The 12581-nt window shown below is 51.9% G+C and overlaps 1 protein-coding gene across 8 annotated transcripts in view; it reads right to left on the bottom strand.

The window, feature by feature from the left end:
* Nucleotides 1–12581, bottom strand: part of Tns1 (tensin 1) — a 162503-nt gene that overhangs the window by 79781 nt on the left and 70141 nt on the right. For all 8 annotated transcript variants that reach the window (XM_035441023.1, XM_035441029.1, XM_035441028.1 and 5 more), the window contains 9 exons: nt 12187–12236; nt 10091–10271; nt 8102–8152; nt 7061–7183; nt 6629–6693; nt 4943–5026; nt 1057–1169; nt 653–713; nt 472–547 (listed from right to left, as the gene is read on the bottom strand). In XM_035441023.1, coding sequence (XP_035296914.1) covers nt 472–547; nt 653–713; nt 1057–1169; nt 4943–5026; nt 6629–6693; nt 7061–7183; nt 8102–8152; nt 10091–10271; nt 12187–12230 — 798 coding nt within the window. In that variant the 5' untranslated portion in view covers nt 12231–12236. The remainder of the gene's footprint in view (nt 1–471; nt 548–652; nt 714–1056; nt 1170–4942; nt 5027–6628; nt 6694–7060; nt 7184–8101; nt 8153–10090; nt 10272–12186; nt 12237–12581) is intronic.

Here is a 12581-nt window from a genome sequence, read left to right on the forward strand (position 1 = left end):
CCCTCCTAACTCGCTCCATTAGCTGAGCTCCAAGGCTCGCCCCAAACTCAGGAGAGAGAAGTCACCAATACCAAACAAGACCGCAAAGCTCTTTGGGAAACTTTTAGAACAGATGAGGAGGGGAACAGTCTGGAGTTGTGGGGAACGTTCTCCCAGATGTTCCCGCATACAGGGGGGTGTGAAAAGGGAAACATGGCCTTAAACTACAGCAAGCCCGACTGAGTTTAGAATTGGGAGTGTCTTGCCACCAGTCTAGAGCTAGAAGGTCACAGTTCACACTGAGTGGCAGTTCCCTGGAGCTGGCCCAAAGCAAAAGATGAAGGTAGGAGAAGAATGCCCACTCCAGGGGAAGAAGGAAGACCAAGACAGTGTGAGTCTGGGAGGACTTATGGAAACCCACAGTTCCAAACTCAATAGCTCCCTGGGGGCAGGACAAGAGAAGGGACACTTAAGGAGGAGAATAGAGCTCACCAAGATGTCTCCCTTCAGGAGCAGCCCTGGTTCAATGGTGATACAGATGCTGGCCTGGCTGTCTCCGGGGATGTTGCTGAGAGAGAGAGAGGTGATGAAGGAGAGTGCTGCTGCTGAGGAGGCAGGCTCCCTTCTCCCTTCCTCCCCTCCACCCCCATCCTCACGCACACAGACTACTTACTAAATGCCAGATGTATACACGGGTTGCATAGCTTGGTAGATTCGGAGAAACGGTCGGCATCCTGTCAGAGAGGGGAAGGTGTGAGCTAAGAAGCAGAAATGGTTGGGGACATGAGGGACATAGGGAGGGGAAAGGAGGAAAAGAGGAAGAGAAAAAGGAGGAAGGGAGAATGGGAAGAAAGACTAACTTCATTTCTAAGGCGTTTTAAGTAGACAAAAATGCCTCCCCCAGTGTCTTCTGCCACTAGGCACGGCCAGGTGTCGACACCATGTTGCAGAGGAACAGGGTGAAGCTCTGCTGAGAGCCCGACATGAGACTAGATGACACTACAGCATAGCGTATGGCTCACCACCCCAGACCACCGAGAAGGAGACAGAGGCCGGAGGGAGGGGATGGGCAGGTACCTCCTTTAGACTCAAAGTTGGGGATGCCATGCATGATCACATGGTGCAGAAACAGGGGCTTGTTGTTCATTTTGATGGAGCCAGAGAGCAGGCCGCTGAAGTAGTGCACATACCTGCACAGGGACAGGGGAGCATCAGGGAAGGGCCTCTGTCCACCCAGCCATCTACACATCCCTTCACCTGTCCATCCAAACTACTCATCCAGCAACCCACATTATCTATCTATCCTATCCATTCACTCTTACTTCGAGAACACCACCCTAGGCTTCCATCTACCCTCACCCCCCTGGAGCATGCACCCACCCAGGCCACAGCAGCTGAGTTTTCCCAGCCAGTGCAGGCCTCCAGACTCGCTGAGCCCCAGGAAGCAAAGAAAGTAAAAAATTGCAGAGCCTAGAGCCCACTTGGCATTCTCTGGCACCCCCTGCTGGTGAACATGAGCATATCTTTCCTTCCTCGCTCCCAAGCCAGGCATCACACCACATCATCCTTGGCAGGGACAATTTAGCAGCTTACAACTGCACAAAGCATGCTGCCCAACCAAACACCCCTAACTGGGCCCAACCCAGCTGACGACTATTCTCACTGTAAACTTACACTAGGCCCTGATTCTGACACACACACCCAGCCACACAGCAAACAGTAAATGCTTAATAATATTTATTTCCCACTGAATGCATGGAGTTTCCTATATTAACTTCTTTACTCAGGATCTGAGATAATTAACTTCCAATAAGCATCCCGTCTCTAGATTGGTTTGTAGTTGGGTTTTTAGTTTGTTTCTTTGGGGATTTTGTTTGCTTGCGGAGTGTGTGTGCGTGCGTGCGTGCGTGCGTGCGTGCGTGTGTGTGTGTGTGTCTCCTGCATGCTAAGTCCTCAACACAGGAAGCTACATCACCAGCTCCAGCAATTTCCAGTTCTTTAAATAAAGATCTCGCTGGTAGAATGGAAGGACCATGCCATCTCCTTTCTTTCTGAACAGAGAGGGAAAATCAGGTCCAGAAAAGGTTGTGACACAGCAAGATTACACAAAGCAGGGGATGGGAGAGAGACAGAGAGAAGCCTAGACCCCAAAGCATCTCCTGAACCACAAATCAGTCCTCTGCTACTGACTGATTGTCATTCCCTCCTTTCTGATTCTCTAGAGAAGCAGGTTGAATGAGACAAACCAATCAGATGCAGTCTGGTGCTCTACAAGAGCCAATAGTTCCTCAGGAGGGTCAGACTCCAATTATGACACCAGGACAAACCCCCCCCCCATCTCTTGGTCCCTTGGCCCTCCTCCAGGTCCAGTCCCTGAGCCTGGGTGGGGCCTTTTCAGCCTCCCCTAGCAAGATAATCTGATGGGCATTGCCAGCTCCTATTCAGGGCCCTGCCCAGCCCCCCTGGCCCGTTAACTCAAACCGGAAACCTGGAATGGCAGGTTCCCATCAGATCTCCTGACCAGGCCAACAGGATGTGTCTGTGTTCTGGGGACAATGAGTCTGAGGGCGGTGACAGTGAATGGGTAAGCTACAGGCAAAGCCTCTCCCTCTCATTCCTTGCTCTTCCCTCTCCAACTGCCAGGCTCGCTGTAAGCAACACTGACAAGAAAGCAGAGGGAAAGTGGCAAGGAACGTTCCGGAAACCAACAGCCGCACTTTCTCATGTGTGTGGAGAGCCTGGCCTGCCGCCACCCAACAAATACAGTGGCCCAAGGGAGCTGTGGGCAGACACTGATAAGGCAAGCAGACAAATTCACATGACAACTGCATGGTATGTGGGCATGTGAGGAATCCCTTGGACTTCTCTTTCTGACTAGGTGAGCCCAGGTCTCTGCTGCTCAGCATTACATAAACCATTCATCCCACCTTCTCCAAGCGACAGTGGGACACAGTAATGGCCCACATTCCTATTAGTAAGTAGACTGTTACCTTCAGGGTCAAAGGTGACTGAGACCGTGTTGTCACGTGTGTGTGTGTGTGTGTGTGTGTGTGTGTGTGTGTGTGTGTGTGTGTGTGTGTGTGTGCCACAACCCCAGGAGCCGGTGCATGGCTTGCAGTGCTTCAGCCTGTGGAAGAGCCTCAGACCAGTGCTGGTGGCTTCTAGGAGGCAGGCAGGCAGTGAGGGCACACTGCCGCACAGGGCTGGGCTCCTGGGTGCCTGGTGAGTACTCAGGCGCTTTTATCTGGGCTTCCAACTACAAAGGCAGTAACGGTCCCCAGCAGTGACTGCAGATCCCATCCAGATAAGCAAGGTGGGGATGTGGAGATACGGTGGGGATCCTCAATGTGAAGAGGCAGGAAAGGCCCTTGGAATCTACAGCTAAGTTCCTAGGAGCTACAGAAGCCAAGAAGGCCTTTAGCCTCCAGCTTTCCTGCCTGCTATGTGCAGAACTCTATCCTTGGCTTGGCCCCCTCCTTCACCCTTCTCACTCAGAAGACCTCCCCCCCCCGTCATGTGTCACTTTGAACCAGCCCCATGCCCGGCCATCACTCTTAGCAGTGACGGTTTGAACTTTCTTCAAAAAACACCTGTTAGCAACTGCAACAATCTTCTGTTTGCAAGCATGCAATTGCTCATAAGAAGCTTGTCCGCACACGCCCTTGTGTGACAGATTTAATGCCCTGTCCTTGCTGTGAGAATGGGACTAAACCAGCACAGATGGGTAGCAGGCCCACAACTCATAGCCACACCAGGATTCCTGCTCTCTAGGTCTCCAGCCGAGGTTAGGGCTTTCCATGGCTATAGCCTCCCCATGACCAGCTGACCTTGGCACTGCCCTTGACCTTCCTCCCCTCTGTGGATCAGATATCATTGAATCAGGTGCCATTCATGGGCAGACCCCTGCAAGGCAGCAGGCAGCACTTCCAGACACCCCCTGGCCCCAGGTTCCCAGCCCTGGACCTATATCCCAGCTCAGCCACCACTCACTGTGGCCCCAGCCCTGTCCCCACCCTGACCTCAGGCTTCTCATCTGTAAAAGGAGGGTGCCCTGGTCATCACCACTGTTCCAGTTAGGGCTTCAAAATCACCTTCTCCCAGAGACTCCAGGTTGTCTCCATGAAAAAATCCAGTTCCCTACATCACTGAATGTTAAAGCAAACCCTTAACTTGGGTCTTCTCTCTTTTGTCTCTCTCCTCTCTCTTCTTTTTCTTTTTCCCCTCCACTATTCCCTCTCTTCTGTGCCTTCTCACTCTTCCCTCTCTCTACTCTATCCCCTCTCTCTGTCCTGTTTCTGTCTCTCTGTATCCCGTTCTCTGGCTCTGGCTCTCTCTCTCCCCTCTTCATGCTTCCTATCTGGCATTGTCTCTTCTGGATGGTCACTTGTTTGATGCCTATCGCTCTCAACAAACCCACAACTCCCACGGGCTTCGGGAGGGGGGTGGAACTCTGCTCTGTTAGCCTGGATGTCCCAGTGCCCACAGCTACAGCAGAGTTCCTCAACTTTGGTGATGAATGACTCCATCCATCCTGCTTCCTCTCTAGGCTATTAATATACACTCCAGCTGAGACCCTTAGCAAAATACTATAAATTCTCCCAAGGGAAGGTACCCCTTATAATGCTATATATGACCTCCAAGGACAGGCATTAGGGATATCAGTGTCATGTGTGTTCATCCACACACTGAAGTTACCCTGCCTCCAAGACCAAGAACAGCATGTGTCTTCTTACAAAGGCATCTGCTTCTCCAGAGTCACATCACAACAGACTGTCTTCTGCTAAAGGCCTCAGAAGCCAACTGACACCCCAACCTGTGGGCACCGCCATGCCCATGCCACTACAGTCTTAATACCTATGCTTGGTATACCCTCACTTAAGCAGATGTTCATCCCCTGTGAGTGCACAAGGCCAGTGTCCACCAAAGGGAATGCACACACTGGGTCTGGAGACCAGACACTCACCTCCTCTGGGATGGCTGGCCAATGGGCACAATCTTATCTTCATAGAATCTCTTCATTGCAAACCGGTCCAGAGCCTGGTCAGCACTGTGGGGAGACACAGATAATCAAAGAAACCCACTCCCACACCTGAGGGCCCTTTGTCCCCTCACTCAGGTTCCCCTAGACTTGCACAACCCCCCAGACAACCCTCGTTGCCCTGGAAGGACAAATCCCTCCTCCGACCATGCTGCACTGAGAAGCCTTCAGGAAGAACATGCTCAATGTGGTAGTTTGAATGTAACTGGCCCCCATAAGCTCATAGGGAATGGCACTACTAGGAGGTGTGGCCTTGTTGAAGTGGGTGTGGCTTTGTTGGAGGAAGTGTGCCACTGTGAGGACAGGCCTTGAGGTCTCCTATGCTCAAGCTACTCTCAGTGTCTCAGTTCACTTCCTGTTGCCTGTAGATCAAAGATACAGAACTCTCAGCTCCTGCTCCAGCACCATGTCTGCCTGCACAGCGCCATGTCTCACCATGATGATAACCTCTGAACTGTAAGCCATCCAATTAAATGTTTTCCTTTATAAGAGTTGGATGGTCATGGTGTCTTTTTTATAGTAACAGAAATCCTAACTAAGACCCTCAAGCATGCCCTATCCATATGGTGCAGCACTCAGCCAGGGGCTCTACAGCAAAGCCGCTTGGGCACCCATCTCTAACTACTACTAATTGCTCCTGAGACATAATCCTTTCCATAAAACCTCATTCCCCTCATCAAATGAGGCTTAAAGGAGATTAGATGATGTGACACCCATTAAGAGCTTGGCAGCCATGGTGCCCACTCAGCAGATACAAGGCTGAGCTGGTTTCTGATACCCTCCACACAACACACCACCTGTCCTCTGAGCACAGAAAGATCACCCTGGTGCTCCAGTAACTTCCCATCATTCTTACAGTAAATTCAAAGTCCCAGCAAGGCCATTGTTCTCTATTACCCTGACTGCCCTGAGCCTTTTCTGACTCTATACTCTCCAGGTCCTTTGTTCATACACACAGCTCCCCTCCATGGCTGACAGGAATCCTTTAGGTCTCTATAGCCACAGGTCCCCCTGCCCACATACCCCCAGTCACTTCTGGCCTCTGTGTTTTCAAAGTCACAATCATGGATGCTGCTGACACAGCCCGCAAGGGCAGGACTTGGACTGTGCCTTCTGCATCCCGCCAAGCACCACTGTAACATAATCCTGGACATAGCAACCTCTGGGCAGCCATGATGTATGAAGGAGCCTTGGGTATCTGTGCTAACTTGGGTCAGAATGGAATCTGCCCACTGGCTGGTTCCTGTTCTTTCTCCTGAATACTGAGGCAAAAAGAAAACCCTGCCTGCTTGAGGTAACTTCCAGATTGACCCCTGGGCCCGATTCTGATGCAACATCCTGCTGGCTTCTTCCTGGCTCATCCAGGGAAACAGAAGACAACTGAGGGAGGATAAGTGGCCCCCAAAACTGCTGGGTGGGTGTCTTCCACACAGGGGAAGCACAGGCTGGGGTACTTTCTCTAGCTCTGGGAGCTCCTGTACCTCTTATCCCTCCTGTTCCTCTATCTGAGGGCACTTCCTGGCTCCAAGTAGGCATGTAGGTGGAAGAGGGGTGTCCCCAAATCAATGCCCGGAGGACACAAGCTGGTATAGAAGACAGCTGGCCTCTCACCTGGCTGAAATGTTGCTGTAGTGCATATATGCTGCAATGACAACCCCAATCCTGCCTCGGTTTCCCTGAAAGAGGAAAAAGACAATCATTTTCAAACCAGCTCTGCTGTCCAAAGCCCATTCAGAAGCCAAGGAGGCAAGGGTTGGAGAGAAGAGTGAAGTTCTGAAGAAAGGGGAACACTGGGGCGGGAGACTGGAGGGGAGAAGTCAGAAAAGCTAGCCCACCCTCCACTACTAGGAATATAAACTCCTGCCCTGCCCCCATTTCTTGGAGGTACACTCTTGGGCAGAATCCATAATGTTGTAGAATGGAAAACACAAACAGGTAGGGGAGTACAATCACACCATCTTAACACGCAGGCGGGTTTGTGCACACACATGTACATGCACACACATACAGGTATGTGCACATATATGCAGCCTGCACTCTGACCTTGTTGTGCAGAACAACAACATTGTGGGGGTCTGCATTGAGCCAGGTGTCCATGGCCTTGCAGACACTGCATATCTTCTCCAGGGCCGGTGTGTGCAGATCAGGCCAGCCAAATTCCAGGACCTGGGGTTGAGACATGAGTAAGAAAAGGAAAGCCTGGGGACGCTATCAAGTCAGCCAGCACAGCATGAGAGCAGACACCAGCATCCAGGCCTCTGCTCTTATCCTGCTTACAGTCCTTCTGAGATGCAAGGCTCGGGGAGCAAAGGCCATGACTCAGGCTCACAGTAGGGTCTTAGGCAAGCCATGTCCCTCTACCAGAGGTGTTGTGTGAGCCAAGGTGTACACTGTGAAACTGATCTCAAAGCTTCCAGAGAGGCCTGAGCCCAGCCCTCCAGTTCCCCTCCGAGGTCAATTTAAGACTGATTCAGATGACAGAGGAAGGGAAAGGGTCCTCTGGTGCTCACACCACCCTGGATACACAGACTGTTCATTTTCAGGTCTCCGAGAAAAGTCTGAAGTGTGCAGAAGCAGGGATTTCCAGTGACCTTCAGCCCTCCTCAAGCCCTCTCTAACTTCACAAAACACTAAATAAAAAGAGCCACTATTTGGCTGGATCCACTCAACATGCCTAAGCCAGCTGTCCACTTTCAGAGACATGGTCTGAGGCTCAGAGAAGTCTGTCCCCTGCCTGAGGTCCCACACTGACAGGCACTAGAATCCGGGGTGAAAGCCAAGGTCCCCTGCAAGTCTCTAACAATTCCTTTAGCAAGCAGAGTAAACCCTGGGACAGGAGCCTATATAGAAAAGACATAGCCACAGCCCCCCTCACAGAAACCCATAATATTTCTACCCTAGGGGCAGATGAGGCCAGAAGCCACTTTGTGAAATTTCAGTAGCTGGCACTATAGTCCATTTTGCAGATCTGAGGTATCTTTGAACTTGGAACTATCATGGAACTACACAAGAGAGGGTGTGTTCTCGCTCCTGCTACCCCAGGCTAGGCCAGGCCAAGACATTCTAAAACAGCCACAGACTCACCTTCGCATGGAGCTTCGTGACATCAGGCCTCTGCTCAGAGAGGTTGAATAGCTGGAAAGAGACAAAGGAAGTGTGAGGTGAGAAAGGAATAGGGAGTCTGTCCCGGCTTGTCAGGAGCCTGGCCACCAGCAAGCCATGAGCTCTTGGACGCCGACACCTGCGACACGCTCTCTCGCCTAACGGAAAATTTTCCACCATGAACACATGCTGGCCAACTGAATCAGCGATGAGTTCTCAGGAGAGGTGGAGGCTGCCACACTCAGCCAGACCCCTTGCAAGGGAGAATCCTAAACTTGGGATGAGAAGGCATAGAGCCCAGCCCACTGGTGCTGAGTGACAGTGGGCAGCCACCTCTGGCTTTAAGACCCAATCCCACAACACTACTTTTCTGTCTTGCTTCTCTGTCCTTCCTTCTACCATAAGGTACGAGGCATCCTGCTGAGCCCCTCAAACACATGAAGCCCTACTGACATCCCACAGCCTACCCTGTCTCCCATGTTCCTTGACCCCCTGAAGGGCGGTGCAGAATTGGCTGCCTCTATCTTGCCACCACAAATTTGACAGTTGCTATGTCACCTCTGAGGAGGAGAGGGGACAGACCCTAGAATGTGCAGGAAGGAGGGGGACTGCGACAGAGCACAGACATCCTAGAACTCTGTATTCCTGGAGCCAGAGAACTCCAAATACTTCCAGTCCCGTTAAGGAACACACTGAACGACATTAACAATGTCACAGAGCTGGATTCATAACTAATGGCCATACATTCAGCTATCACGGAGCCAGAATGAGAAGCCAGGACTTTCTGTTATTTGAAGCCAGGCATTCACAGTGCTCAGTACAAATGATGGATGGGTTGTTAGAGAGGCCTTCAAAACACACGTCCACTGAGAATTTCAGAATCTGGGACCTTTGGACCGAGTCGAGGATCCTGCTAGGAGATATTTTTGACCCAGGCTGATCCTAAGACCAACAACCAATGTCCTTAGGACCAGAGGAGAAACAGACAAGGAAGGCCACGTGAAGGTGGAAGCAGAGAATGGAGTAATGTGGCCACAGGCCAGGGAATGCCTGGGAGTGCTGGGAGCGGCCAGGAGTGGGGAAAAGGCGAGGAAGGCGGTTTTCTCCAGTATTCAAGGGAGCATGGCCTCACTGTCAACCAGATGCCAGGCCTCCAGAACACATTCCTGTCATTTTAAGCCAAGTAGTGTGTGACCATTTGTTCCAGAAACCCCAGTACCCTTGTGCAACCTCCTCAGCGCAGCTCTGCTAAACATGGCAAGCAGCACCCAGGGACTCAGTGCCAACAGCCCAGCCCCCACATACCTCCCCAGAACATGGACCTGAGCCTCCCTTCAGGAATGGTCACCCTCCTGCTGTAGAGGATTCTCTGCCACCCACCTCCCTGACATCTGATGACTCTAGCCAACCACGGGGTACTCCAAAACTGCACATGGCCAAGTCTACTCCAGGGCTTCCACCCAGAGCAGCTCCACCAGCCAGACCTCGGCTCTCTCTAGGGTCTGTTCTGAAAGTGAAGAGGTTATCGGAGGGCCTGGCTTGCAGTGCAGGCTCAGCAATAAGGAACTGTCTTTATCTCTTCTCCGAGTCTGCACACTGACACATTCACACCCACACACACCCACTCACATACACGCACTCAAGGTACTCACACATTCTCACCCTCACACATGCACTCACACACACTTACACACGCACTCACACACTCACAGGTACTCACACATTCTCATACACACAATGCACTCACACACACACACTCACACATGTACTCACAGGTACTCACACATTCTCACACTCAACACACACATGGTTCCAGATGCTACACTCAACTGCACGTGCTCTCCTGAGAATCAACTCTCTCTGAGATAAAGTAAAGACCTGGGCTTTGCAAGATGCCCAGGTCATCCGAGGGAAGGGGTGCCAGCCTCGGTGTAAAGGCGGTGAGCAAGAGCAGGGGTGAGGCCCACCCACCAGGTAGTTGCCCCCATGTTTGGACTTCAGCATCTGGGCCACTTCACGGAGGTTGCTGCGGAAGTTCTCCTCATTGGCTGTGCTGGGGAAGGACACGGCGATGATGCGCTCGGTGACATACACCAGGTCCAGCTCACAACTGTCCTCCATGGCCCGGCTCACACTCATGTTTCTAGAGAGACTGAGAGGAGGACAGGTCCAGGTCAGAACCCAGGAATCCAACCCTGCCTCTAACGCACTATGAAAGTTTATTTTTTAAGGTTTGTTTATTTACTTATTATGTATATAGTGCTGTCTGCATGTATGCCTGTACTGTAGGCCAGAACAGGGCACCAGAATACATTATAGATGGTGTGAACCACCATGTGATTGCTGGGACTTGAACTCGGGACCTCTGGAAGAGCAGCCAGTGCTCTTAACCTCTGAGCCATCTCTCCAGCCCCCTGTGGAAGTTTCTAAAAGGATCCAGGAGGGAAAGAGTGACTGGTAACGATGCTCCCAGAATCCTGGAGCAGAGCCCTGGCCACCTCCATGCACTCAAACCGAGAAAACAGGAGGCCTCCCTGGGGAAAGGGGAAGCTCAGGTGATATGCTCACATGGGCTCAAGCTGAGCCAGAGGCCAGGCACATTCCACCCTCCCTCCCTAAGGCAGACTGACCCCTGCACTCTGTCCCCAGCTCTCCCAGCAGAGATCATTCTTGGTCCAGGCCCCCCCCCCGCATTCCTAAAGTGGGAGGGTGCTGCAGTGGTTTGAGGGTCCTAGAAACAGTAGGGAGCCCCTGTGCCAGCAGCTGTCTCTCCCCTGGACACAAGGTGAGGGGAGCATGAAACTCACAGCTTTTCTACCAGAGGAGGGGTTCATGTTGCCTACTGGGGTACCTCCTTCCCATGTAACCTATTACCTCAGCCTCCCTCCCCAACCAAGGTGGGCAACACTCCTTATTTCACTAACTTTCACTATACTATAGCAGTAAGGGGTTGGGGTTGTAGGGGGTTAGAAGCAGCAGATCCTCTGGCCTTGGTGACAAAAAGCCCCAGGACATTAAGGAGCCTAGAAATATCCAGGGTTGACATGGGCCCAGATGTCTGAATGGGTGTAGACATTTCATCTCTGATGAAATGACAGGGGTAGAAGCCAGTTAGAACTGGACCTGAATCCCAGTGGCTGCTTGTGCCTATTGTATCCCGGCAGCTGCTGGATAGAGCTCTGATTTCTACCCAGGGGCCAGATGCCATCTGAACACTTACCCCAAATGTTGATAGGGGTAACCTGAGAACCCTCCACTCTCCATAGTCCTTTGGTCCTGGCTCTGAAGAAGGGACTGCATCCTCCTCAGAAAAACTCATAAACCCAGCCCATTTATTTCTAGCCTTTCCCTCTGAGAGGCAGAGGAAGGAGAGGAGCCAGGAAAGCAACAGGCATGAGTCAGAGGTGGCCATCCTGGGGTACTGGACAGGACCAAATTACCGATCAGTTCCATTATCAGGCTAGGTAGGTCCCAGGAAGAAAGAAAAGGCTGAACAGCGCCACCAGCTGGACAAGATTGGCATCACCGCTCTAAGTGTACAAAGCAGTGAAAGGATGGGGGAGACGGGACAAGGACCACCTTGGTCTACAGGAGCTCTAGGCAGAAACCAGGGAGCCTCAGAATGAAGGTGAAGTAGATAGAGGCAGGGTGTGGGCAAAGCTTAGAGTCTTCCTGTGTGTTCTCTTTCCTGTGTGGAGAATGATCACTCTACAAAGTCCTCCCTCCCCACAATCAGAGACCTCATCCACAGAGTCAGAACCAGCCTGGGCCTTGATGGCACCTGGCCCCAAATGCCACTTCCGGTCAGTGGGGACCTTGAACAAGTCACTGCAGACACTCAGCAACTCATTTGCCAATACACAGACCTTCATTTCCATTACAAGGACTGATGAGTTCATGCGGGGAAACAGAGTCCACCCCAAGGTCTGTTCTATCACTCACAATGATTTCGGCCAAGGGCCACCAATTCCAGGTCTCTCACTAGGACTGTACAGCATCAGTCTTAGGACTCAGGAGGGGACATGAGGATGCCCATACCCCATATCCTCCCTCTCTGACAAGTGTACCTGACAGGCTGTGGCTGTGGCTGGATGCTTGGGGAAACTCTCATGGAGTCCTGGAAAAGAGAGGAGACACAGTATTACAATAGGGGAGCAAAGAAAGGGAGGAGCAGAAAGGGGCCCAGGGCACGGCCACACACAGATCCTCACCCCCTCCTTGGCCAAAACTCCACCCCCGCCACCCTAACACCCAACACAGCAGCCACAAAAACCAAAAGTGCCTGCTGTGGGAGAGACGGGGTTAGCTGGAAAGAGGAGATCTCTGATACAAAGACACACAGCCGCCTGGCTGGTTCCCCTGCTCTGGAGATACACGTACCAACAGTGGCCGGATTGGCAGAACCCCACCCCGCCCTAACTTACCAAGCATCATAATAATAACCTCAACTAGAGATCACAGA

This window comes from Cricetulus griseus, chromosome 2, assembly GCF_003668045.3.
Source record: "Cricetulus griseus strain 17A/GY chromosome 2, alternate assembly CriGri-PICRH-1.0, whole genome shotgun sequence".
NCBI classification, from domain to species: domain Eukaryota; kingdom Metazoa; phylum Chordata; class Mammalia; order Rodentia; family Cricetidae; genus Cricetulus; species Cricetulus griseus.